The sequence below is a fragment of the Haemorhous mexicanus genome, chromosome 9, assembly GCF_027477595.1.
Source record: "Haemorhous mexicanus isolate bHaeMex1 chromosome 9, bHaeMex1.pri, whole genome shotgun sequence".
NCBI lineage: Eukaryota > Metazoa > Chordata > Aves > Passeriformes > Fringillidae > Haemorhous > Haemorhous mexicanus.
Window position 1 is genome coordinate 5,113,379 of NC_082349.1, and position 26,429 is coordinate 5,139,807.

The following is a 26,429-nucleotide window of genomic DNA, read 5'->3' on the forward strand; positions in this document are numbered from 1 at the left end:
GTTTGTGACAATTAAGTGTTTCAATTCAAATTTGCAAGTGTGTATATTGCTCTCTTCTGTGTAGACCCCAGTGAACATTTTAAGCAGTCAAAGTATAGGTCATGCAGTGGGAACCAAATTAAATTTGTAATGAGTCTCGAAAATTCAGGCTCTTCAGATAAGAGTTGAGGCACAGTGTGAGTGGTTTGGAAGCCCTGACATTACTGATTGTGTGAGATTTATCAAGTATACTTTGCCTTAGTAATTCTATCCGTGACACTCCTCTGCCCAAGAGATCTTGAAGCATTTTCCAACAGGAACAGAAAGCTTCCATCTGTAGATATAAAAGGAGAAAATGAGGATGTTGGCCTCCAAAGAAGTCAGTTTGAACTGGGACTCAGCTGAGTGGATAGGAGGAAGGAAAGATAGACACAAATTAATTGAAACATTTCCAAATGGAGTCTGTCTTATTGATTTGTTTTTAAGTTTGGTGGTGAATGTGATGCAGAGAGATTCCATCCCATCAGAGGTGGACTATGAAACAAGACAAGGAGTCTATTCCATCTGCCTGCAGCTTGCAAGGTATGTAATTGCTTCTCATTAGAGAAAGTGCTGCTTTCTTGGCTTTTAGCATGCAGCTTTTAATATTTAGGATTATTGTCACATTGAGTTCTGTTCCATTCACTCTGCAAGCGTTCAAATAGAAGCCTGATGTCTTTACCCTGTGAATGCAGGTTCTTGCTGCTTGGGCAGACAATGCCCATGATGTTTTTACTCTGTGTCTGCAGGTTCTTGCTGGTTGGGCAGACAATGCCCACTCTGCTGGATGAGGATTTCATCAAGGATGGGGTGGAAGCTCTGTCCTCGCGGCCCTTCCGCAACGTGAGCCGGCAGGCGAGCAGGCAGATGTCCATCTGTGGCACTCCTGAGAAGTCCTCCTACCGCCAGCTCTCCGTGTCTGACAGATCCTCCATCAGGGTAGAAGAAATCATCCCAGCTGCTAGAGTTGCCATACAAGTAAGGAAGTGTTGGATGGTTCTGGTGTGGCAGTGTCATCTCCAATGACAGCTGTATAACTCTGAGATTTTTAATCAGTTTTTTATGGAGGTTTTTACCCTGGCTCCATTTAAAAGCCCCTGAAAATCTTGACCATCAGTGTCTCTTCCAGTCTTGATCTGAATTTTAACATATTGTCATAAATTTCTTTGGCAGTACAAAAGGGAAGCAGTACCCCAAAAGTGCTTACAAGAAATAGATGTACACAGAAATCTTACTTGTGATTTATCTTCAGTCACACTTAACTCTTAAGATCTTATTCTTGTTAATTTTCTGTGAATTGAAAGGAGAAGGTTCCTGCTTCAACTTGTGGCTTTATAATCTATGGTGCTTTGAATTAGAATTGGACAAGCTTTTCCAAATAGCTCATTAAAAATTAAATTTGCTTGATGATATTGTGGAGAAAAAGGAAAAAAAAATATTTTCAGTACCTTAAAAAAATGCTGTTTGAAAACCCATTGAGTCCAGTTGAAAGAAGCTTCATAGTTAATGTGACAAGTATGCTGTATTAGATTGTTGGGCAGTGCTTCCCAAATGGATTGAACTATTGAAATCAGCATGCCTGCCTCCAGATTGGTGGCAAGGGTATCTATCCTCGTGGGGAATTAAAAAATTAATTACTTCTCCTAAGATAGCAATACCAGTCTCTCATTGGAAGCAAAGAGACTTTTGAATCCTTGAACCTGTATAGAGAAGAAAGTGGAAAACAAATGTAAATGTCAATTTGACACGATCCAGAAGATACATTCCTCTCATCCCTGTGATTAACAAGGATTGTTGAATATCACAGAAGTGACTGCTGTTTCTTGTTCCTCCAGACCATGGAGGTGAGTGATTTCACCTCCACAGTGGCTTGTTTCATGCGCCTCTCATGGGCTGCTGCTGCAGGACGCCTGGACCTCGTGGGGAGTAGTCAGCCCATCAAAGAGAGCAACACTCTCTTCCCTGCTGGGATTAGAAACAGACTTAGCAGCTCAGGTGGGTTAACTGTGTCCCTGAACCAGTCTAAAAGCATTGAGTTTAATTTTAACTGAGCACTTTGAAGCTGAATTCATTGGATGTTCATCCTCTTGGGTCTCCCGCAGCGTGCAACATTATACAACTAAATTACAAAAAATCTGAGCGAATTTATGGACATTCATCAGGCATTCAGAGAAGTTTTTAATTTGCAGAGAACTGACCAAAAGCTGAAAACATCTTAGTAAAACTTAATGAATTGCAGCACTTGTTCTTTTTTTTTCCTGCAGGAAGTAACTGCAGTTCAGGAAGCGAAGGGGAGCCCACAGCGCTGCATGCTGGGATCTGTGTGAGGCAGCAGTCTGTGTCCACCAAAGATGCTCTCATTGCTGGGGAAGCCTTGTCTCTCTTAGTAACCTGCCTTCAGCTACGTAGTCAGCAGCTAGGTATGGAAAAAAATTGGATTATTCACTATTTGGAGTATAAGCCAGGTGGGAGGAGGCTTTTGGATACAGTCAAGTAAAAAAAAAAATAATGAGAAACTTGTAGCTTTGTTAGCTGAGATAGCTCAAGCTGAAAACACAACATTTCATTAAAAATTACAGGGATTTTTTTTCCAGGACTGAAATAAGACAAGTAGTGCTAGGCTTTGGTGAAATGTTTTGGGAAAGCTGACTTACTGCCAGAATATAAATATTTACACTGCTTTTGAAGTCTGTAATTCTGTAAGTGCTGCTGTTTGCATAGCTCCTGTTTAGTGCTTGAGTCTTTGTGTACAGGAAGTGTAAACACTGGTGGTGCAGGAAGGCAAGGAAAATGCTGTTATATCATGGTGGCAGCCTCTGGTAAGGGAAGGAGATCAGGAAATAGCCTTTACTGCTTTTCAGTATTGATGTCCTCTAGGTCCTGTGGTATTTTAATGCAAGACTGTAACTGACTTATTTTAAAATATTATTTTTAATAAGATAGCCTGGTACTCTTCTGTTCCAGGATCTTTTTACAATTTGCCTTGTGTTGCTGATTTCATCATCGATATTCTGCTTGGATCACCAAGTGCTGAGGTGAGACTCTTCCTCTAAATGCTCCTTCTAAAATGTGTATGATTTGATAATTTCATATAGTCTGAACATAAAATTGTTTATTGCCAGTATTCCCACAGATTAGTATTTGAATAAATATCCTTTGTATAATTGTTAGTAATTCCAGTGTCTGTTGGTGGGTTAATAATAAATTCTGTAGTATTACATTTTCCAGGCTTGTTTCATCCATGAGATGGACAGGACTGTGCTGTGATTAGTCTAAAGAAAATAGTCTCATTTTGGTGACAAAAATTCTGTAAAACTAGTACTTTAGGGAAGGTTTCAAATGACTTTGATTTGGGTAAAATTTGATGGATACTTCTGAAATTTTGAAAATTTATTCCAAGTGCCAGAACCCTCCTAAAATTCATTCTTTTTGATTTAAGATTATCTTGGGTATTCTAAAATCTATTAACTTTTATGCTTACTTCATTTCATCATGTGTCATCTGTTTATTTTGTATGAAGTCATTGCATCTCACCCCTTTATCTGTATTTACAATTTGTGTTTACCGGGGTTTTCACTCAGGGATGAACAGGCTTTGTTACATTCCTAGAAACCCTGGCTGGTGGGTGCAGAGCTCATAGCCTGCTTTGCACCATTGCAATATCCTGTTGGATTTCTAACATAACAGGAGGGTGGGGGGTTTTTGCAAGCCTTGAGTAACTGCTGGTGTTTGACAATGACAATGACCCTGTCGCAGATTCGTCGCGTTGCCTGTGACCAGCTGTACACCCTTAGCCAGACAGACACATCAGCTCACCCAGATGTACAAAAGCCAAACCAGTTCCTCCTGAGTGTTGTTCTTGGGGCCCAGCTGCCTCTTTGGTCCCCAACCAGCATCATGAGAGGAATCAACCAGAGGTAAGTCACATGTGTGTTTATGGAGGAAGCAAATCTGACACATTTTGAAATAAGCAGCACCGTGGAAGCTCTAGGAAAAAGGGATTAACACTTGGCAAGTGTTGGAAGTAGACATCCTGCAATTTCTAGAGGAGTAACTGAGAATTAAAGCATGTTGTTGTTTTATTGTCAACTGATAACTAACTAGAATTGCCACGAGGTGGGGGAAGAAATGAGGATTCAATATGTTTGCTAGCAGTCAGAAATAGCTGTTGGGAAGGAATTTTTTTTTAAGCTGCAGCATGCAAAAGCACACCTGGATGCTGCTTTGGGTTAGATGGACAGAGCACACAGAATTTAAAGACAACTGGTTAGAGAAAAGTTCATGATTTTAAGTATACTTTTCTTCTATTTATATCTGTTTCAGACTTTTGTCCCAGTGTACAGAATATTTTGACCTGAGATGTCAATTACTGGATGACCTGACATGTAAGTATGTGCAGACACCTGATTCCTCCATTCTGATGGCAGCTTCCAAGCTGTAGAAAAGGTGTAGAATTGTTTGCAGAAGGGGGTTACTACACCTTGAGCTCAGAGGGACCTGCCAGTGTGCTGACGGTGCTGTGCTAGTGCCTGGCATGGTCTGCTCTTGGCATTGAGTAGCTGCAGGGCAGCTCATTCCTTCTGGAAAGTGAACTGAGCTCCCTGGTGGACGGTTTACTTGATACACATGGGAGCAAAACTAGACCATAACCAAACTGTTTGAAATTCTTTGTATTTATATTCTACATTTCCAAAGCTGTTATTTTTTACTGTGTTCCTTTTATTTTTCCTTGCAGCATCAGAAATGGAGCAGCTGAAGATAAGCCCAGCTGCCATGTTAGAAGATGAGATCACTTGGCTGGACAATTTTGAGCCCAACCGCACGGCGGAGTGTGAGACTAGTGAGGCTGACAACATCCTGTTAGCAGGACACTTGAGACTCATCAAGACTCTCCTTTCACTCTGTGGGGCAGAGAAGGAAATGGTTGGTGAGTATTCCTCTTTAAATTGACTAGACTGGTGGGAATTCTGCATTCTCACATGACTAGACAGTCATGTGAAGACATCAGTAGAAGTGGTACAGAGCTATAAGGACTGGTTTTAGCAGTACCTTTAATATTTGATAAAACATTTGTTGATGTGGTGCTATGAAGTGGTTTTGTTGTTATGAAACACCTTTTTGACATTTGCAGTGATAATGTAAGCATTTAACAGTAGACTGCTGTGTTTCAGGTTCATCTTTGATTAAGCCATTGTTGGATGATTTCCTGTTCCGAGCATCCAGGATTATTCTGAACAGCCATTCCCCAGCAGGCAGTGCTGCAATCAGTCAGCAAGACTTCCATCCAAAGTAAAAACTCTTTTTTTTTTTTTTTTTTTATGTTGAGTTTTGTCTTCCGTGTCATGAATGCAAATGTCAGTATTAAATCCTACAGACAGTAGGATTTAATACCAGCAGTGGAGCATTTCTCCAGTTTTCTACACTTCCTACGTAAATGCCCAAATAGCATTTTGTACATTTTTATGTGATCCAATATCCTTGCATTTCTATACTTCAAAGTCTGTGCTTTGTTAGATCAATTATGAACTTCAGGCACAACTGAGTGCTGATTTCATGAGTCCAAAGAATATTCCTTTAGCTTGTTACTGCTTGGGAAGTTGGCTAAATTGGAGCACGAGCCCGAAATTAACTTCCCATGCTCCTTGTAAAAGAGAATCTCAAAAGTTCCACTACTTCTACTTCCTTTTTCCCTTCTCCCTACCTATTTTGTAAAAAAGCTAACACCAAGCAAGTGTCCTTGCACCTGAGAAAACTGATATAGCCCAGAGTAGATCAAGTGAAGAAGAAAAAGTGGCTTTCTCCTCTCCTCCTCACAGCTCTTATGGCTATACAGTATCAGAAGGGGTGGGTGTAAATTAGCTCATGTGCATTTCTGAGCTAATGCAGCTGGATTGTTTGTGTTGCACAGAGTAGTTGGTGTTAGATCAGGCATATCCTCATTGCCTTTCCACAAACCCAAAAGAAGGTTCCAGTGGAGCATTTAACAACCCCTGAAATGAATAGGATTTGATCCACCTTAGTGTTTGGCTCCAGCTTTGCTCCATTGCAGTTCATCCTAAGCATGCTCTTTTCTTTGCCTAAAGTAAATAAAGCCTTTGGCCTTCTGAAGAAGGGGCTGCTGTGCTGAAAAGACAGCAGCCCTGAAAAGAGCTGAGTTGGGAGGGTTTTTGGTCTGGCTCCTCTGTTGTAGCAAGGATGTTGTCTGGTCTAGCTCTTCCCAAGTTTCCTTCCCTGTACAAAAGCCATTTGTCTCTATCAGTGTTACATGATGGAGAATATCTGTCTGTTTGTCCTCAGACATGCAACCAATTCTGTCTTCTTTTAGAGCATCTGCTTTTCCTTCAACTGAATGTTAGCAAGTGTATCCATGTCAGTAAAGGAGGCTTGTTGAAAGGAGTATTCCTCTTGCCACTCTTCTCATTGGATTCTTCCCCATTCTTCTACCCCAAGAAAGAAAAATAACCCAGTGCTCTGCAGTCCCTTGGGAGTGTTTAATCACTCAAAGTGTTCTTTAGAACATTAATTGTTGCCTGTTCTGAGTAATACAGCTTTCTGGAATTAGAAATAGAGTCATCTAGCCAATAGATCTCAGCTGTGGTTTTCTTTGCAGGTGCAGCACAGCAGACAGCAGATTAGCTGCTTATGAGGTGCTGGTAATGCTGGCTGATAGCTCACCCTCCAATCTCCAGCTTATTACAAAGGAGCTGCTTTCCATGCACCACCAGTGTGACCCTGCACTCACCAAGGAGTTTGATGTAAGCAAGAAGGTTTTTTTATTTGTGTTTGCATGGTTTACTTTGTTGCTTCATTCATGAGATTTCCATGGTCTTCAGTTTGAAATGCCACAGTGCAGCTACGGGGAAATGCAGATACATTTCTCTTCCTCAGAAGCAGATACTCCAGTGTCTCTTTGTTATTATCTGAGTAAGAAAGAATTTCCTAAATATCACGAATTTTATTTATTATTACATTTTAGGCCATTTACAACAGTGTTGTGCAATGTGTTAAATATTTAAATGACCCCCTACAGTGATCTTGCAGTTTTTCAGAATTTATATTCCTGGTTCTCCATTAAATTGTTCTTAACAGCTCACATGCAAGGGGGAGTGGTTTAAAACTGAAAGAGGGTCATTTTAGGTTACAAATCAGGAGGAAACTCTTCCCTGTGAGGGTGGGAAGGTCCTGGCACAAGTTGCCCAGAGAAGCTGTGGCTGCTCCATCCCTGGAAGTGTCCAAGGCCAGGCTGGATGGGGTTTTGAGCAACCTGGGTTAGTGGAAGGTGTCCATGCCATGGCAGGGGTGGAGCTGGATTAAGGTCCTTTCCAACTCAAACCATTCTGTAATTCTACAATACAAAGGTGATTATAAAAGCTATAGAATGTTGTTGGAGTCTCATATTTTTTTGTAAGTTTTTGGGACAAAAAACGTATTTGTCGTTCTAGTACCTCCCACCAGTGGACAGTCGCTCCATTTCTGGATTTGTGGGACTGAAGAATGGTGGTGCTACTTGTTACATGAATGCTGTTTTCCAGCAGCTGTACATGCAGCCTGGTCTCCCAGAGGTAATTAGTTCAGCATCCAAAAAAATCCTCTTTTTGGAATTACTTTCACTTGAACTACTTTATCTTAGAACCATTTGTACATAAATTGTAAAATGAAAAGTCAACTGTGTGTGTATAAATATACACAATAAATACATAAATTTTAAGTTGTAGTGCTGTGGGCCATGACAGCTTATAGTAATGATTTTTCCAAAAACCAATTTAATAAGGTTATTTGTTTCCTTCCAGGCCTTGCTTTCCATTGATGATGATACTGACAATCCTGATGACAATGTGTTCTATCAAGTTCAATCTCTTTTTGGTCATTTGATGGAAAGCAAACTACAGTATTATGTACCTGAGAACTTCTGGAAGGTATTGTATCTTTTTGTTTAGAATCTGTATCTTTTCTACTTAAAAAGTAATCATTTATTCAGCCTTTTTCAATTGCAGAATTTAGAAAGTAAGCTCTAATTAAAAAAAAAAAACCAAAACATGTTATAATATATTTATATTCTTAGTGTTATATATATATTTATGAAACAACCACCTATTAACATATATTTATATTTTATACAGATTTTCAAGATGTGGAATAAGGAACTTTATGTTAGAGAGCAACAGGATGCTTATGAGTTCTTCACCAGTCTTATAGATCAAATGGATGAGTACCTCAAGGTAAAAACCTCAGCAATTTCTTTTCTGCTTCATATGCATATCCTTGGTTTCTTTTTTCTCTTTTTGCTTTGATCTTTAGAAAAGAAGGCAGAGAGCCATTTGGCTTATTTTATAATCTGCACAGTATTCAGGAGTTTAAAATTCCTACTGATTTCTTGGTCTTCCACCCTGCAATATATCCAACTGATGTCTAACTTTACATCTCCAACAGAAAATAGGAAGAGACCAAATATTTAAGAATACTTTTCAAGGAATCTTCTCTGATCAGAAGATCTGCAAGGACTGCCCTCACAGGTAATGACACATTCAGTGCATCAGTTAGCAAGTTATGTTCTCCCAGAACTATTAAAATATGTAGGTCAAAGTAGCACTGGAAAGTAGCTAAATGCCCCTGTGAGCATCACAGCTTTGATAGCTGTGGGGCAAATGCAAAATTCTTTCCTAAACATCTGTCTTGTTCCTGCCAGTTGGGTAAATCCTAATCTGTTTTTCTTCTTGAATTTAGGTATGAGCGTGAGGAAGCCTTCATGGCTCTCAACCTTGGTGTGACTTCATGTCAAAGCCTGGAAATATCACTGGATCAGTTTGTTAGAGGAGAGGTTCTGGAAGGAAGCAATGCATACTACTGTGAAAAGTGCAAAGAAAAGGTATTGATTCTTAATTTTTGTGAAAGAAGATTCATGTGCAGTTTGACGTTTTCTAAGCATTACGTGGTCATGGAAACCATGCTTAGATGCTGCTCTCTCTTGCTGCATTGAAGACAAAAGGTTCAATGCCTTTAAAATTTTAAAGTAAACTAAAAGTTTGGAGGGATGGAAGGATGGTGAAGTTTTGTGCAATGCATTGAGATGTATCCCAGTATGGATACATATCCCTATGGACACCCTGGTTTCTGTGGACACCTATGACTTCCCATGGCTGGATTTTCACTGTGAATCTCCAGAAGGATGCTGCAGATGGCCTGGGGTGTCAGATAGAGGTGATATTCTTGTTTCTTTTCAAGAGAACTACAGTGAAGCGCACCTGCATTAAGGTCTTACCCAGCCTGCTGGTGATTCACCTGATGAGATTTGGCTTTGACTGGGAGAGTGGCCGTTCTATTAAATATGATGAACAAATAAGGGTAAGAAAACTTTGCTTTTTGGTGCCTTCCCCAGCTACTTTGTGTAGTGGACTCTCATTCTTCCTATTAATTTTTCCTTCTTTTCTCCACGTTTTGATGCAGGAATTTTTAGTATGTGGTACACTTACAACATGGAAGTGCTACAGAAAATAAGTGTTTTTCCTTAGAGCTTTCCTTGTTTACAACATTCTGGGGTCCTTTCAGAAAGCAAGGCAAAAACCTCCTCAAAGAGAGTTCATTGTTTAACATCTGTGTAACAAGCATAAAAAGTTGAAGTTCCATATTTTCCTTTGGTGTTCCCAGTGTGGGAAGTATTGATACCATTCTCATAAAATTACACAAAGCGTGTGCACACTGCAATGTCTTGATTAATCCAAAGTATCTCTTCAAACAGTTTCCCTGGATGCTGAACATGGAACCTTACACTGTGTCAGGGATGGCTCGTCAGGACTCGTCCTCAGAAGTTGGGGAAAATGGCAGGAACACAGACCAGGGAGGAGGAGGCTCCCCAAGGAAGAAAGTTGCCCCTACAGAAAACTACGAGCTCGTTGGTGTGATTGTCCACAGTGGCCAGGCTCATGCAGGGCACTACTACTCCTTCATCAAGGACAGGAGGTAACGGGCAAGAAGGTTCGTGGGGGAGGTTTGAGAGCTGTCTAAAGGCTTCTTGTTCTGGGAAGGTGCATGGAGCCATCCAGAGCTCTTCTGGAACCACTCTTCCCTTTCTCAGCACCTACCATGAGGCAATGACACAGTGATATGGTGCATCACAGAATAAAATTCTCATTAATTGTTATGTACCTTGTATTGCAGTTTGAGGGCTTCCTGACTTGTAGGTGATGTGCTTCTCATAGTTTTAATCAAGGTTATTTTTTAAAATGCAACTTTGACATCAGTCGAACTAAGCTTTCTTCTTACTGTCAAAACAAATGTGAGTTCAGGCTTGTCACTTCTAGGCTGTTCAGGGTGGTTTGTTTTTTTACTGAGACAATCAACTAACTTTGTTTCTGTTGTGTTTCTGTTCTGTTTTGATCACAGAGGATGTGGAAAAGGAAAGTGGTATAAATTTAATGACACCGTCGTTGAAGAATTTGATTTGACTGATGAAACCCTGGAATATGAATGTTTTGGTGGAGAATATAGACCTAAAGTCTATGATCAATGTAAGCAGAAGTACAGACAGTAGCTTCAAGTTCTCACTGATTTCAGTAGCAGTAGAGCTTAGTCCATTATAGGTATTTTGAATTACTTGGACTAGTACTCCTTCTGATCCATTTTTCCTCTAAAGCCTTCCCTTTACTGAAGGACAGAACAGCTTGTGTATGGTTTAATATGAATTAAGCCATACTTACTGTTACTCAGCACATTGTAGACTTAATAATAGAGATTGAAAAGCAAAATAGCACCTTGTTAATATAATTTTAAAAAAGCCCCAACCAAACATAAAACAGCCCTTATTTTAGGCTAGTGAGAATGGCTTAATGAAACACTGTGTGGCATCATATTGTTGAACTTTTCAATGCTTTAAGGAATTTATTCCAAGTGCATTTCCAATATTCGCCTGTTTCATAATTCAGACACTTTTAATCACTGACACTGATGTTTTGATCTGACAAATTTATACCGCTGCAGTTCACATTACTTGTAGCACCAGTTTTGCTTCCATACAGGAATGGGAAAGGTACTAAACCTTCAAGGGCCTTCATGGGCTGCCTTTTGTCCCCACAGCAAATCCCTACCCCGACGTGCGCCGGCGCTACTGGAACGCCTACATGCTGTTCTACCAGAGAGTGTCCGACCAGAACTCCCCTGTGCTGCCCAAGAAAAGCAGAGTCAGCGTCGTGCGTCAGGAAGCTGAGGACCTCTCCTTGTAAGTTCCTCTTGTGTCCAGAAAGGTTGCTCTCATATTGATATCTAGACCTCTCTCTGTTGGAATACCAGGCTCTTTGTGGCTCCAAGGTCAGGGCAGATAAAACTCAGATGTTGGTTTGGAAGTCTCAATCTGAAGTTTATTATTCTTATCTATTACAAACTCATAAGATGTGAGCTCTCTCTAACAAGTCAAGAAAGTGAGCTAAATTGGTGTCCATCCAAGGCTATTTAAGTCCCAATTATCTAATAAACAGTTGACATTTATATTATTTATGCTTCTAACCCAATTAGGATCACCCGAAACCCACAACGCAGACATCTTTCACTCAATTAGAGAAAACCACCCAGATCCCTGAAGAAGGAAGAAGGTGCAAAAAAGACAACTAACCCACACCCAAAATTCCCCATCTTGGCTCCCGTATATCACCATATACTAAAATCCCAAATCTAAGTTTTTTCACCCTGTGAGATCACACAATACTATCCAAACTACACACACACTGTTTCTGTGCTGTCACTCAATTTTTGAAGCATTTTCCAAGGTCTCAGGTCAAATGAGGTGTTTACTTGAGGGTTGGCACCCTCAAATTCAGAATACTCCAAGTTTTCAGCCATCAGACTTCCAATACCTCTCCACAACTAATTGAGTCATTCCTGTCCAGCAAAGCAATGTATTGACCCTTCTGTTGTTTTGGGTTGGTTTTTAAGCTGCTTGTTTATTACCATTATTGCAGCAAGTTCTAGCTGACTCACAACCTCAATAAATATTCAGGCTGTCTTCAAAACTGCCATAAGATCACTCTGGCTGCAATGGTATTTTATACCTAAACTGTAGATTTGTTGTAGGTTTTCTTTATTCACCTTCAGCTTGTTTATATTTCAGATCTGCTCCCTCTTCACCAGAAATTTCACCCCAGTCATCACCTCGACCCCACAGGCCCAACAGTGACCGTCTGTCCATCTTGACCAAGCTGGTTCGAAAAGGAGAAAAAAAGGGGCTCTTTGTAGAGAAAATGCCTGTGAGGATTTATCAGGTAGAGCACACTGAAAGTGACATAAAATTTGAGCACATAGTGAGAGAAACATGGTGACTTTTAAAGGTTACCTTGATGTAATTCCCTTGTAGCAAAGCTAGAAAGCAATTCTGGATTCTGACATAAAGTTACTAACAAGCTGTTTAGTGACACTTATTTTAAGTTTCACTCTAGTTTCTCAAGAAATTGGCCCATCAATTCTTTGCTTTGAAGCAACTGCAGGCAGATTAATCAAACATGAGATTTGGCAGCAGTCAGCATGCAGGCAGGGAGAGACAACAGCAGAGAAGGTGCTTCATTTGGAGTACACTCAAGGAGCAGTGGAGATGATGGCAAATTACAGTGATCCTCAAGTTCTTGAGTTCACAAGAGTGTAGAAAGAGGAAGAGCAGTGAAGAGAGCCTGCATCACCCACAAACTCTGCAGGCTGTGTCTGGCCCTCCACATGGGTTGTTTCAGGGCATTAACAGCCACTTTGGGCATTCTTGTGTCTGGGATGGTGTTATTACAATGAACAGAGCTTGGCTCAAATTTATTGAGAGTCTTTCAGCAAAATCTCATTTGGAAAAAGAAGGGCTTGGCATTTAAATACCTTATTGTGGCTGCAGCTTGTAATTACACCAGGACTCCTTGCTCTCTGCATCTAAATTTGTTAGGCAAGCCTTTCTGGTTTGAGGGGTGTTCTCTTGGCTTGTTTATTAAAAACAAGTAAAAAATAGAACTTATCTGCAATTTCTTCCTTTTCTCCCTTAATGGCCAAATGATTAAGTCCCTCATCTGCAGTTTTGTAATATCTTTGAAAGAAAATCACTGGTTTTATACAAAATCTTCTAAATCTCCCTTATGTATTTTTCCCTCTGCTGAAGTAGTGATTCAAAAGGAAACAGAGTAAGTTTGACACTGATTTTTAAACACCACACATTTACATAAAAGATGAAGTTTTAGTTAAAGAAGTGTATTTTGACAACATGTTAATTTTTTTTTCTTGCGTTCTCTTGTAGATGGTGAGAGATGAAAACTTGAAATTTATGAAGAACAGAGATGTATACAGTAGTGACTACTTCAGTTTTGTTCTGTCATTAGCTTCCCTGAATGCTGTAAGTATCTGGATTTTAATCTTAGAGTGTTCAAAGCATGTTGGGTAAAAGGGCCACAAAAGCTATTTGGGTCAAACCAGGAAAACTGGAAGAGAAGAGTTGACATGATTTTGCTTTTCCAGACAAGCTCTTCCTTGCCTCCAGTAATTTTGGATGCTGATGATAACATCTGCCTCAAAGCAAACTGCAGCCTCCTTTTCTGGTACTGGGAGAAACATCATTTTGCCCCAGTAAAATATATTTAATAATCCATACCTTTTATAATGATGCAGACTGAGCCTCTAGAGGGACAGAAATCCCTCTCCATATGGAAGGTCCAAAAGTTGGTGTTAATTATTTTAAGTTGATAGAGTTTAATTGGTTATAGTTTCTTAATTAAGTTTTTTTAAATGGAGTCATAAACAAACAGCATTTATTAAATTTTTGAAATCCACAGATCTAGTTGGCCTTACAGCAAGTTTGCTCTTGTTTTAGCATATTTATTAAGTAGCACAGTCAGCACTGGAGACTGACTTAGCACAGAAAAATGCTGTGGTTTGTTTTTTCCAAGTGAAGCAAATAACTTGAATAGAACTTGTTGATGTGTTTAAGAGACAGTGTGTGTGCTGCAGGCATCCTTTTGCTCTGAAATAAATTTGATATTTCTTACAGACTAAGGTAAAACATCCCTATTATCCCTGCATGGCAAAGGTGAGCTTACAGCTGGCAGTCCAATTCCTCTTCCAAACCTATCTCCGAACCAAGAAGAAACTCAGGTAAGGCAAACAGCAAACATGGTTTAGTTTTGGGAGGTGGTTTTTCCTCCTGGATTACTGACAGTTGTCCCTGTTTTGTTGAAGGGCTGATACAGAAGAATGGATTGCCACCATAGATGCACTGCTCTCCAAAAGCATTGATGCTTGTCAGTGGTTGGTGGAGTATTTTGTTGGGCCAGAGGGCAGGGAGCTTGTAAAGTAAGTCCTGGTGATTCTGTCTGAGGTGTTTTGTGTCTCAAGTGTGGATAAAGTTTCCTCTTATGATCTGGCCTGTACTGATGTATTCCCAAAGAGCTGACTGTGCACGTTCTTTAAACAGACACTTTAGATTTATTTGGAGTTTTGTTTTTAGTATTTTCTCTGTGTAGCTTTCTGAGAATATTGAAAATCAAATTAGATAGTGCAGTGTGCATGGAGGAGGATGCAGGTGATGAATTCAGTGAAGGGACTTGGAATGTGCTTAAGTTTGTGTGGTCAGCCCTACAAGTGGTGAGAAAGGAGAACATGGTGGAATGTGTTGAGGTTAAGGTAAGTTAAATACTTACCTGACAAGGATCACAGAGGAACTGGAAAGATTTTCTTCTTGCCAAGCTGAGGATCAGCTAATAGGTGCTTTGAAAACAAATTATTGGACATCTGACATGCTGAAAGAAGTGTGTCAGTGTAAAGAAAATGTTATCTTTTAATTTGCATTGAAAAACAAGATCGTATGAGAGCTTTTAGAGCTTTTTTTTTTTAATTTAAATGAATAAATATATTACTAGAAATATTACAGGCCTTGCTACAAACAGGAGTGTGTGAATATAAGTTAAAGCTTACCCACAGAAGTACAATACAAAATGTATCTGGACTGTTAAAATAATAAACACTAAACACCACATTTAATCACAGCAGCTGTGTGTACATGTTGATTCCAGTTCTCATTGCAGCTTCACCTTTTCTCTTCCAGGACCTTCCTCCTGGAATGCAGCGTGAGGGAGGTGCGAGTTGCTGTGGCCACTATCCTTGAAAAAACCCTCGACAGTGCCTTGCTTTATCAGGAGAAGGTCAGTGGGTGCCACCTCCTCTCCAGACATCCCCTTGCTTGGCTCTCCCTGGTGCCTCTGGCTCTGTTTGCAGGCAGAGCTGTGTGAGCTCACCCTCCTCATCCTCATTTCTGGAATAGGTTAATGTTCATCTCTTCCTACCCAGGAGGTGTTTGAAACACTTTGGGTTTTTAAGCAGTAGACAGCTCTTTACATTCAAAATATTTTTCTTTTCACAGTTAAAAACTCTACATCAGTTACTGGAGGTGCTACTTGCTCTACTGGATAAAGATGTACCTGAAAACTGTAAAAACTGTGCTCAGTACTTTTTGCTATTCAATAACTTTGTACAGAAGGTAAGAAAACATTTTCTTATGGCTATTTAACTTTAAAAAGACATTATTAAAGCAGCTAGTGATCCTTATTTATAGAAGAGTTTGCAGCACAGTGAAACTCAAAACTTTTATTAGGAGTAATCAGGTTTGGTTTGTTTTGTTTTTTTAAATAAATGGCTTTGAGTTATGGATTAGGATAAAATTTTATAAGTATACCAGTGGAAGATGTCATTTCCAGCATCTGAATTTTGGTTGTCTGTTTTGAAAGGTTATATGGGGTTGCTCTTTAAAAAAAAAATTATATATACTAAAAAATCAAGCATTCCATGGGCAACAGAATAACTGACTGAATTTACTATTTCTATTTCTCTGTTCTTTTTGCCTTCTTTTTTTCATGTAAGATATTTATTGTGCATCTGCTGATTCTGCTCTGGTTTGTGTCATGTGCTGTGTACAATGAGACAGCTCTTTAGCAGTTTATCTTATTGATCTGTGTTGGGATATTATGGGGATTTCAGAGTGGAAAATGCAGGTTTTTTCTCTTGAGCACTAATTCTTCACCTGCACAGGAAGGTAATTTGTTGGTTTTGTCTCCACAGCAGGGAATAAGGGCTAGCAGTCTTCTCCTCAGGCACTCTGCCCTGAGGCACATGGTCAACTTTCTCCTTGGCCCCAACAGGCAGAGCAATCAGGTACAGGCCATCCCCACGGTTTTTATGATGTTCAAATTATGAATAAATACTTGTCATGTGGTAGAATAAACAAATCCTTCAATTATTATATTTATATTATATTATATATATTATATATATTATTATATCATATATTATATTATCTATTCTATATTATATTTTATATTATATATTATACTATATTATATTATATTATATTATATTATATTATATTATATTATATTATATTATATTATATTATATTATATTATATTCATATCCTTTTCTGCAAACCTCGTGCAAGTGTGAGCCCACCTATGTGTAGTTAGCATGGAAATAACTGTTTTGGCAGAAGTGAACAGGATATTTTTGATAATAATAAAATTTTTACCCACTCCAAAGTATTAGACCGTGGTGGTGGATTGTAAGAACATTATTTTGGCTTAACAAAGTTGATGAAATAAACCAAAGGTAATTAAATCTGTCTTTGACTCAAGCAGAACCGCAGGTGGAGTTCAGCACAGGCACGTGAGTTTGGATATCTTCACAACACTGTAGCACTGCTTGTCTTGCACTCTGATGTCTCCTCACAAAGAAATGTTGGTAAGAATTGTGGTTTTGTCTTTTGGTGCCTTGGCATTTCAGTTACATTGCTTGGGAGTAACTTCATAGTAGCGAGGAAAATACAGTGATTTTGAATTTAAGGCAGAAATGGTTAATACAAGGTTATTACTTCTGATTTTGCTGTAGATGTATTAAGTGGCAAATAGATAATATTTTGGGGGGATGGAAATCTTGATTCTGACAGTTTTGTACCTTCTTCCCTTCCCCATGTGCCTAAAAGGTCTTTCCTCTTGTGAGTGAATTGAGCTGTGTTGTTGGCTGAACAGACTCCCAGGCTGTATTTTGTTTAGACTTGTGCTAATCTAAAGGGGAGTATTTAGAGTAAGCCACTGAATAACAAACAATTAAATACACTCCTAATTACTTCTTATGAGAGGCAGAAACATCCAAATAAAGATAATAAAGGAATAAGTTAAAATCTTCAGTTTCCTGATGGAGAAATGTGACGTTGTCTTTTAAAGAATAACTTAATTTCTGTCTGAGGTTGAAAGCAGTCAAAAATCAGAAGGTAACAGGGGAATTATAAATATTCTGGATATGATGAATGTGCAAGAGTGATTGGGAGTAAAACTAAAGCTCAAAGTATTAATAGTCTGTGAACATTTTGCTTTGACCTTCCTGCAGTTCTTCTGTCTGCTGTCACTAAAATAAGTGACACTTCAGTGTGCAAGAGATTTGTTACTTGGAGTGGTAGCACACGAGCTATAAACTGGTTGAGATGAGTGTCATGAAGGATTTCATGGTGCCAGATGAGCAGGGGTGTCTTCAAGGTGTGCTAGAACAAACTAATCTATGAGTGGATTGTTTTTGTATTTGCTGTTATAGCTCCTGGTCTCTTTAAGCAGCGTCCACCTCTCAGCATCACCACGTCAGGGCCACTTCTGGCCCTCCATGAAGAAGTGGAAGCCTTGCTCTTCCTGTCTGAGGGAAAACCCTACTTAATGGAGGTATCTGTTCTAAATTCTGCCCTGCTTGAACCTAAAAACTTACCTGATGTATTCCTTTGATAAATCCTTTCATGAAAAACACTGACTATCCAAAAAGATTGGCTATTTTGGGCCTAAACAAGAAGGCACCTTTAGTTTCTTGTCCTCTTTATATTCTAGTGTATCCCTAAGCTTTGGGGCCTGGTTTTATTCACAGTCTGGTTTTATGCACATTTTGCAAGGGCCTGTGCAGCTTTTTACCATGTCAAGGTGCTGCCTTGAGGGGATCTGATTTAATGGATGATGCTCGACCCTTGGAGGTGAGCATCAGGAGCTGAAGGACTGCTGTGAGGGCAGGGGTTCAGCCTCCTGGGCCACGCAGGCACTGGGGAAAAGAGCTGCATCCCTCCTGGGGAGGACAAAGACCGTGTTACAGACTTGTTTTCTGGAAGGCAGCAGTGTGTGAAGGGAGTGCTGTGCCCACAGGTGATGCACGCGCTGCGGGAGCTGACGGGGTCGCTGTCGGTGCTCATGGAGATGGTGGTGTACTGCTGCTTCTGCAACGAGCACTTCTCCTTCACTGTGCTGCACTTCATCAAGGTACACACAAAGCCACGACAAGCCTGTCCCATGGGTGTTTCTCCCAGGTTTTGCTCATCTGTCTCGTGCCATCACGTCAGAACAATCAGTGCACTTTGTTTCTCCCAGGTTTTGCTCATCCTCTGTCTCGTGCCATCACCTCAGAACAATCAGTGCACTTTGTTGGATTTGGAGGGGCTGTTGGGGTTTAGGTTTTCTTAGGCCTTTATTGTTTAAATTAATAAATTTTCAAAAATCTGTAAAGCTGTCTTGAAATTCTTTGCTTAACCAGCTTATTTTGCTATCTAAGTAACTTTTTCTTAATGTGCAGACTCAACTGGAAACTGCTCCTCCTCATGAACTGAAAAACATATTCCAGTTACTCCATGAGATCCTGGTAGGTGGAGGGTAAAACTTGTACAGGATAGATTTTTGTATTGATGTGTAATGAAAAAAGTTGGGACTGCATTAGTAATTTCAACATCCACACATATTTTAATCCTTCAGTTTGAAATTTTATTACTTCCTAAATTTCTGTCTTGATAATCCAGTGACACATGACACTTCAGTCTTACTTGTTTTCCATGTGGGGGTGGGTAAAACCATTCCATAGCATAGATACAGCATCACACACAACTTACCTAAGTTGATATCTTTTTTTCCTAACAGGTTATTGAAGACCCATTGCAAGTAGAGCGTATCAAATTTGCCTTTGAAACTGAAAATGGATTAATAGGCAAGTAAGCCAGTGGGGGAACACTCCTGTCTCCTACTGACCCTGGTGGTGGTGGTGGTTCACACCATCTCCTGGTTCCTATTCCTTCTAAACTCTTCTAATTCTCAGGGAAAAAAAAACTTAGCACATTTGATTTAGCCACTATCACTCCAAAAATGCTCTAAGAAAATCCAAAATAAGCATTGGAATGTTACAGTGACAGCAAACTAGAAAGGAATTGAACTGGAAAGAAAGCTCACTTATTTAAATAAGGGGCAGATCAGGGTGTATATGTAATGGGGGGGAAGAAAAGTACCTCTGATTACCATAATAGAGGAACGGTCTGAATCCTGTAACCTTAAAATTAATTTTTATTTCCTACATATCTCAAGAAGCTGCCATTCTTTTGGTTTTGTCAGCATCCTAATTACCATAAAAAGAACCTGGTTCAGCCCAGCAGGATGCTTGCCCTGCTGCCTGCAGTAGAGCCCCACAGTGGGACAGGTGGCTCCCACCTGTTGCTGCTCATACAAGGTGTTGTCCTTCCATTAGATACAAAACTTTACTGAAATTACTGAAGCATTCAAAAGCAACAGAAAAAAACCCAGAAGTAATAAGATATAACTTAAAGAAAGAAATAACTTATTTCATGTGCATCAGGAGAAGCAGCTTTGGTGTGTAAATGAAATGTGGGGTCACACAGAGAGTCCCTCTGATGGGTTAGTGCAGCTGGAGCAGCTCTTTCATGGCTGTTTGGGTGAGGAGCTGCTTCAGACTGTGGCTTTCACCTTCAGTTATTTTGGATTCTGATTTAGTGAGAAGGAGTATTTAGCTTTGTTCTTTATTTCTCTCATCAGTGCTCCCCTGTTTAGTAGTTTCTGTGTGTGGCTGATGGCAGAGAAGGAAATATGCAGCACTGTAAGAGAATAGATAAGTGATTATTTTAATTTCTGGATAAATTGGTCCCAGTTGGACCAATTCTGTGCTGTAACTTGGGCACTACATGACCTTTTTTCCTCTGCAGAGGAGAAGTGCAAGTGTTCAATTGGATTTTTATGTTAAAGGCTTTGAGAACTGCCCTGAGGTTTGGGAGTGAAAGCTGTAGTTTTACCTTGAAGTTTCCTCACCACAGCATTGAACAGCATCCCTCACATTGACTGGTTTTAATCCAGGAAAGGGAAATCAGCACATAATAGGTTTTGGTGCTCCTTAATAGGATGTTTGTGCATAATTTGTAGTACATCAGTGCTGTAATTTTTATCATCTGCTCTGCTTCAACAGTATTAAAACTGGCATTTTGCAGTTCCCAGACAATTTTTGCCAGCTTTGGAGGTTTCACTACAGCATTCTTTGCTGACTGCTATGGACAGAGCAACTTTTGAGTAGCAAATCTGATTGGGGCAGCTCCGTGGAAATCTTTGTTCTTTTCCTCAGTCAGAGAATTTTGTTCAAGAGGTGGTGGGGAAAACTTGCTGGTAGGAATGGCCTGGGGTTTTGCCTGAGTCTCACATGGAACAGTTTCATGGCTGTTGAATTCTGCTATGCTTGTTTATGTGGAGAAGCTTTAAACATTCCTCTGGCTTTGCAAACTTTGATCCAGGTGGAAGCTGGTGATCTGGTTCATTTATGGGGGTTTCAGAGAACTTTTTTTTTTCCTTCAGACAAATGTAACCATAGTGATTATCTAACATAGAATGGATTATAGGGGAAAAATAACTGCATTAGGGCTGTTTAAAATTCAGGTACTGCATTTGAAAGATCAAAGTAAAAATGCAGCAGTTCTATTTTTAATCCAGTAGAGTTGTGGAAGCACTTTACAGCAGTGTGTTTAACACAAATACTCATGCTCACATCTGTAGAAACAAAATCTATTCCATAACTTAAAATTTTAGCTTCATCTTTGCTTCCAGACTGGCTGGTACATGGAAATCTGGGTTGTGGTTTCTAATCCATGTGGGTTGTGGTTTCTAATCCATGTGTTTCTCCCCACAGCCTTGATGCACCACAGCAACCACGTGGACAGCAGCCGTTGCTACCAGTGTGTCAAATTCCTGGTTACCCTGGCTCAGAAGTGAGTGATGAAGGTTTCAGGCTTTAACCCCATCCCTGCCTTAGGTCCCTCTGTGACTATTGTAAAACCTACTACTCCTGGTTTTGATCAGTTTTTTATCCTTTGTTTCTGGTGCAAGGTCTTGGTAGTACATGTGCCATGTGAAGTGAAATCTTCACTGGTTGGTACCTGAAGGGATTTCTCAGGTAACAAATGGTAATTGCTGTTTATAAAGGAAAAGGCCATTCTGCACAGCAGGAGTCTGACATTAACACCAGATAAACACAGGGAAGCTGTTCCAGGTTTTTGAAATATTAGGAGTCCTAAATTCTCTTTGTTTACAACTTGGCAGATGTCCCAATAAAGCATAATTCTGAAATATGTGAACCTCTGGGGTAGACTGCTTTGAGTAAATTTTACTAAAATTATTGCTTTTGCTACTTCAATTATCAGCAGGGCTGTAGAGTTCAAGTCAGTTTGCAGTGAAAACAGTGCACACAGAGGGCAGCAGTGCAAAGAGAGAGGAGTCTTTGTATTTTTTTTGTGTTGTCCAGAATTCCTTGTTCCTGACTAATGAATAAAATTTCAATTCCCAAGGTGCCCTACTGCAAAAGATTACTTCAAGGAGAATTCACACCACTGGAGTTGGGCTGTGCAGTGGCTACAGAAAAAGGTAATTTGGCTGTAACAGGGAAATTGTCACTCGTTTACAACAGTGATCATGGATGGATAATCTCCATCCTCTCCATGGCTCTCTGAGATGGCTCTAAAGACAAAATACTTCATTTTTTACAAGGACTACTTGGATGCAGCTAATCTGATGCAATGCCAGAATTTCAGTAGCCCCCCTCGTGTTTCAGGCATAAATGCATTTACAGTGAATAAAACCAAGTGTGAATGGTTGCAGTGATTATTCTTTGCTACGTGGGAAGCTTTCAGTGCCACTGTATTCGTGTTGGGAGGCTTCAGCTTTTTTAAAAAAGCAGTTTTCCATTGCCTGTGTGTTGATGCAGGAGAATGTTTAAATGATTGGATTCCTTACAGAACCATCACAGCTTTGCACAAAGCACAGCTGCTGACTGATACAGCTTTTCCTCCCACACGTGTAGTGTTTGTTCTTCCCTCTAAACTCAACAGAGTTTGGCCAACAAATCTTTCATAAATACCCAAGGACACTCTGGAAAGTTGGAGCTCAGCAGAAGTTGGGTGCTGGTTTGCAGCTGAGGGACAGTAACCTTTGTGGTTGCATTTAAAGTGTCTGTGCCCCAGATCTCCAGCTCGCTGCTGGAGGATTCAGGAGCTTTTTCCAGTCTTAGTTCACCCACCATCACAAGTGGTTGAGGCTTTGCAAAAGTAAAAATCAAATGGCAAATGTATGGCTTTCTTGGCTTTTTATGCAGATGTCTGAACATTACTGGGCTCCTCAGAGTAACGTGTCCAACGAAACATCCACTGCAAAAACCTTCCAGCGCACTATTTCAGCACAGGTATGTGTCAGTCCTGGCAGAGGATGTTAAACTTGCTTACTTCTTTTCTTGGAAGCACCTTGGAGTTTGGCAACTTTAGTCACCATCCTTGGAAGTGTTCAAAGAATGTGTGGGTACAGCAGTCGAGGCCATGGTTTAGTGATGAGCGTGGTGGTGGTGCTGGTTTGGCAGTTGGGCTGGATGATCTTAAAAGGTCTTCTCCAGCCTTAATGATTCTGTGATATTTCAGAGCACTTCAGGCTGGTTTTCCTTTAGAAGCTCAGCCCCTGTGGTTGTTCCTGGAAAAAATTAACCCTTGAGTGATATTAGTGAGTACTCACTGATGAGTATTCACTCATTAGTGGTAACTCAGCTGTCTCACTACAGCAGCTATTATCATTTTAAAAGAATAATAATAAAACAATAAAAATTATAAAAAAATGTGAAATAAAGGGATCACCACAACCCCTGACACTCTCTTGGACTGTTTGCAACTCAGGACACTCTGGCCTATGCCACAGCCCTGCTGAATGAGAAGGATCAGTCTGGAAGCAGCAATGGGTCAGAAAGCAGCCCTGCCAATGAGAATGGAGAGAGGCACCTGCAGCAGGTAAAATAAGGGCAGATTTACCCCCTGGTGTGTGCCTCTGTGGGGCAGCTGGTCCTGGGGCTCAGGTCAGAACCATCACTGACCATACTGTGAACAATTGTGCATCTTACAAAAGTGACTGTGTGCTTCTCTCCCTGTCCCCTGTGTGTTTGAAAGGGCTCAGAGTCTCCTATGATGATTGGGGAGCCTAAAAGTGACCTTGATGATGTTGACCCTTAGAGGAGATCCCTGTGAACACAAGAACCAGCTCAAACATTCAATGCCTGGTCCCTGCTGGAACTGGAGTCGTGTTGCTGTTGCCATTGGGAGTCTGGGGGAGCAGTGGCTTCACAGGACCAGAGGAGATGCTGGAGGAGGTTGTTTCCCTGCAAGATAAAAGCATTTTTTTAGCCACAAAGGCTTCAGATCAACAAATGCTCTAGAAAACTGCATCTTCACCTGCAGTAGCTTGTGACAGTCCAAATCACCGAAACCAAGTTTGTCAAGAAGATTTTATCAAATACACAAACGCTAGTGGTTGAATTTTTATGTGAACATTAAATGAGTGAATGTAAAACTGTTGCTTTTCTGTGATGCTGCAAAAAGAAAAAAATTCTTTTGGTTTTTATACAGGAAAAAAAGAAAAAGGAAACAGACTGCCCTTATGTATGGAGGGCAAATTTTTAATCTTTCTGATAATATTGAATAGGAATATTCAAATTTCTGTAAAGATGTGTGATGACTTACATTTCATTGTAAAATATTAGTTAAAGAATGGGTTTACATAAGGACTTCTGTATTTAATATGTCTCCCTGCTAATTTGTAAAGCTCTTGATGAGGAAGATCAGCAGGATTGCTCTGTAAGAAGAGTGATTCCTTACTGAATGATTTGGTAAAGGAGCTCTGGAATGAGTCATCTTTCCCAGTACCCTTCCAAAAACCCTTCAGACAGCTGGGAAGGGCAGTAAAAGAAAAGCTTTGTTCTCTAGGTATGCAAGCATTTATTATTCAAGGATGTTGGTGAATAAAAAAAAATAAAAAAAGAAAAAGTTAATGAGTAGTTTAAAAGAAAAAAGCACTTTAAGAAAGAATTCTGTTGCAGTTTTACTCATTAAATTTTTTTAACCTTTGGAGACATATTGAATAAAATGTAGTCTCAGTCATGGATCTGCAATCACTTGCTTATGCTTTGAAATAACTGAGAAAGTTGGTATTGGTTGTACATGATGAATAATTCCTTGAGTGAGCTGGGAACACTGTTGTGCAGATTTTAGAGCAATTTTAACACGGGGAAAGAAAGAATTGGCTTTGTTTGCATTTTCACTTGACCAGGCAACATTTAAAATATCACAGCTCTTTTCATTTGCTCACAAATAACTGGAAACCAGTTGGGATGATTTGAGCACAGTTTTGTTTTCTATGTCAAGTGCAGTTCAGTGATTTCTGGCTCTGGATTCAAGCTTCTTTTGTGCCAACTAACTTCATCTTTTGTACATTTTGTGTTTGTCACATTTTCTGCACTGCTTTTTGCCTTTATTTATGGATTCTGCCTTACTTTTAAAAAATTATATATACAAACATGCACAGAAACGGGGGACATCTTAAGGAGTGCCTGGGTACCTCCAGAATAGACAAATTTGCCAAGTTAAAGGCACAACCAGCCAAAAAGTGCCTTTTTTTGTTTCTTTTCACAGGCTGCTGCCAAAACACAGAGCAGCAGACAGCTTTTCACTGTTGTGCACTAATATTGAAAGTAACCAGTCATTTCACTGTTGGAAGGAACCACGGGATGCAATGTCAGCTGTACAGCTTTGTAACTTGTTGTGGGGTAGGACGGATTGCAGGGGGGCACCACAAGGTCTTCACAGGCACAGGGCAGAGTTAGCATTTTGTAAATGTTTCTGACGACGTGCTGGGACGTTTTAAATGCGACGCGTTTTAAATTAATTTGGAACAAATCATTTACAGACCCCCCCCTTCCTTCCCCCAGCCCCAAATGCTTTGGTAATGGGCCATGAATCTTCCCAAGGAGTCAGTAGACAGCGGTGATGGGAAAAGCTGGTCATGTTCCCATGGGTTGGCACCACTTGTCACTTCAGGTTCCTGTTATTTCCTATGGAAACAACATCCTCGCTAGCCGCAGGCCCAGGGAAGCCTTGGAATTGGGAATTGCAGCAGGATGGCTCATCACCACTGTCTACTTGAAACCAATACAAACTTTTTCACCCTTCTGCTCACGCTTGTACAAAGTCAGTGGTTATCATTTGCAATGAGATGATACTTGGTCACTTATTTTTGTTTCCAGCTGCTGTCATTTGAACCTGCTGAAGATTATTTTTTGGAAAATAGAGTTCGACAAAAAAAAAAAAAAAAAAAACAACCAAACTAGTTTTTGTGTAAATTGTGATGCATTTATATGTTGTAATTTTTACTGCCAATCTTTTTGGATGAAAATGTTTTTATACAGCTTACAAAATGTTCAGTGAGGAGCAGCCACAGCCTGCCTGTGAGCGCTTGAGGAGATACTGTCCAATTAATGCATAGACATTTGGCACTGGAAAAATAGGCAGTCTTGATGAACAGTCTTGGGATTCCTGGTCAATGGAATAAAGTTATTCCTTTCACAGAAAACTAGTGTAATCTTTAGACTGTGCACACACTGCTACACTCTTGTCTTGTTGATCCTCTTACCCTGAACCTCCCTGGGCCAGCCCTGCAGATGCTGAGCTCCTCAAGGGTGCCCTGATTGCTGCTTTGGCTCCTGTCCAGAGTCAGTGGAAGCAGCTGAGTGGCCCTGGAGCTGCCCTGCTGTATATCCTTATGCCACGGCGTGTGCTGGGGCTCTGTCACATCTGTACCTCTGTGCAGCTTCTCCTGCCTCAGCAGAGAGATTTACCCTGGCCACGCTCAGAGTGGAGGATTAGAGCGCATTCTGTGGGTCAGAGCCGAGATTTGTGGGCGAGCTGGCTGTGAATTCATCCTGCCTCCCACAGGGGCCAGAGGGGTGCACACAGAGCTGGTGCTTCATTACTCACTTACCTGGGAACCAGGAGCTGCCATCCCCCCTCTGCCTTTGTCCCCTGCTGCTCTAAGGACAAGCACTTCCACTTTTCCAGCCTCTGCTCTCCCCTGGTGGTCCTGGGAGCATGGACTGGGCATTGCAAAGTGCTGCCAGGACTGGGATCAGCACCCCTGGGACCAACCCTGCTCTCCTGACTGTGAGAGGCTTTTCCACCTACCCACGTACACGGCACAAAGCAAGGGCTAATCTTTTAATATTGTTTCCTTCCACCAGGCTTACGAAGGCTTGAGCTGAGCTGGGGAAGCTCT

General features: G+C 40.4%; 1 protein-coding gene across 3 annotated transcripts in view; it reads left to right on the plus strand.

Moving 5' to 3' along the window:
• The window catches only part of USP24 (ubiquitin specific peptidase 24), a 62,034-nt gene extending 36,304 nt beyond the window's left edge, over positions 1-25,730 (plus strand). For 2 of the 3 annotated variants that reach the window (XM_059853728.1, XM_059853730.1), the window contains 36 exons: positions 466-561; positions 768-996; positions 1,854-2,013; positions 2,283-2,438; positions 2,983-3,053; positions 3,775-3,935; positions 4,342-4,403; positions 4,754-4,945; positions 5,190-5,307; positions 6,629-6,773; positions 7,461-7,580; positions 7,809-7,934; positions 8,139-8,237; positions 8,449-8,531; positions 8,743-8,884; positions 9,241-9,360; positions 9,755-9,975; positions 10,399-10,523; positions 11,089-11,230; positions 12,116-12,266; positions 13,268-13,363; positions 14,015-14,118; positions 14,203-14,316; positions 15,068-15,164; positions 15,383-15,499; positions 16,078-16,170; positions 16,647-16,752; positions 17,599-17,720; positions 18,186-18,299; positions 18,610-18,675; positions 18,948-19,014; positions 20,986-21,064; positions 21,641-21,716; positions 22,444-22,530; positions 23,009-23,119; positions 23,276-25,730. In XM_059853728.1, coding sequence (XP_059709711.1) covers positions 466-561; positions 768-996; positions 1,854-2,013; positions 2,283-2,438; positions 2,983-3,053; positions 3,775-3,935; positions 4,342-4,403; positions 4,754-4,945; positions 5,190-5,307; positions 6,629-6,773; positions 7,461-7,580; positions 7,809-7,934; positions 8,139-8,237; positions 8,449-8,531; positions 8,743-8,884; positions 9,241-9,360; positions 9,755-9,975; positions 10,399-10,523; positions 11,089-11,230; positions 12,116-12,266; positions 13,268-13,363; positions 14,015-14,118; positions 14,203-14,316; positions 15,068-15,164; positions 15,383-15,499; positions 16,078-16,170; positions 16,647-16,752; positions 17,599-17,720; positions 18,186-18,299; positions 18,610-18,675; positions 18,948-19,014; positions 20,986-21,064; positions 21,641-21,716; positions 22,444-22,530; positions 23,009-23,119; positions 23,276-23,338 — 4,231 coding nt within the window. In that variant the 3' untranslated portion in view covers positions 23,339-25,730. The remainder of the gene's footprint in view (positions 1-465; positions 562-767; positions 997-1,853; positions 2,014-2,282; positions 2,439-2,982; positions 3,054-3,774; positions 3,936-4,341; positions 4,404-4,753; positions 4,946-5,189; positions 5,308-6,628; positions 6,774-7,460; positions 7,581-7,808; positions 7,935-8,138; positions 8,238-8,448; positions 8,532-8,742; positions 8,885-9,240; positions 9,361-9,754; positions 9,976-10,398; positions 10,524-11,088; positions 11,231-12,115; positions 12,267-13,267; positions 13,364-14,014; positions 14,119-14,202; positions 14,317-15,067; positions 15,165-15,382; positions 15,500-16,077; positions 16,171-16,646; positions 16,753-17,598; positions 17,721-18,185; positions 18,300-18,609; positions 18,676-18,947; positions 19,015-20,985; positions 21,065-21,640; positions 21,717-22,443; positions 22,531-23,008; positions 23,120-23,275) is intronic. The other variant, XM_059853729.1, reaches the window with a different exon arrangement.
• Positions 25,731-26,429: the final 699 nt, after the last annotated feature.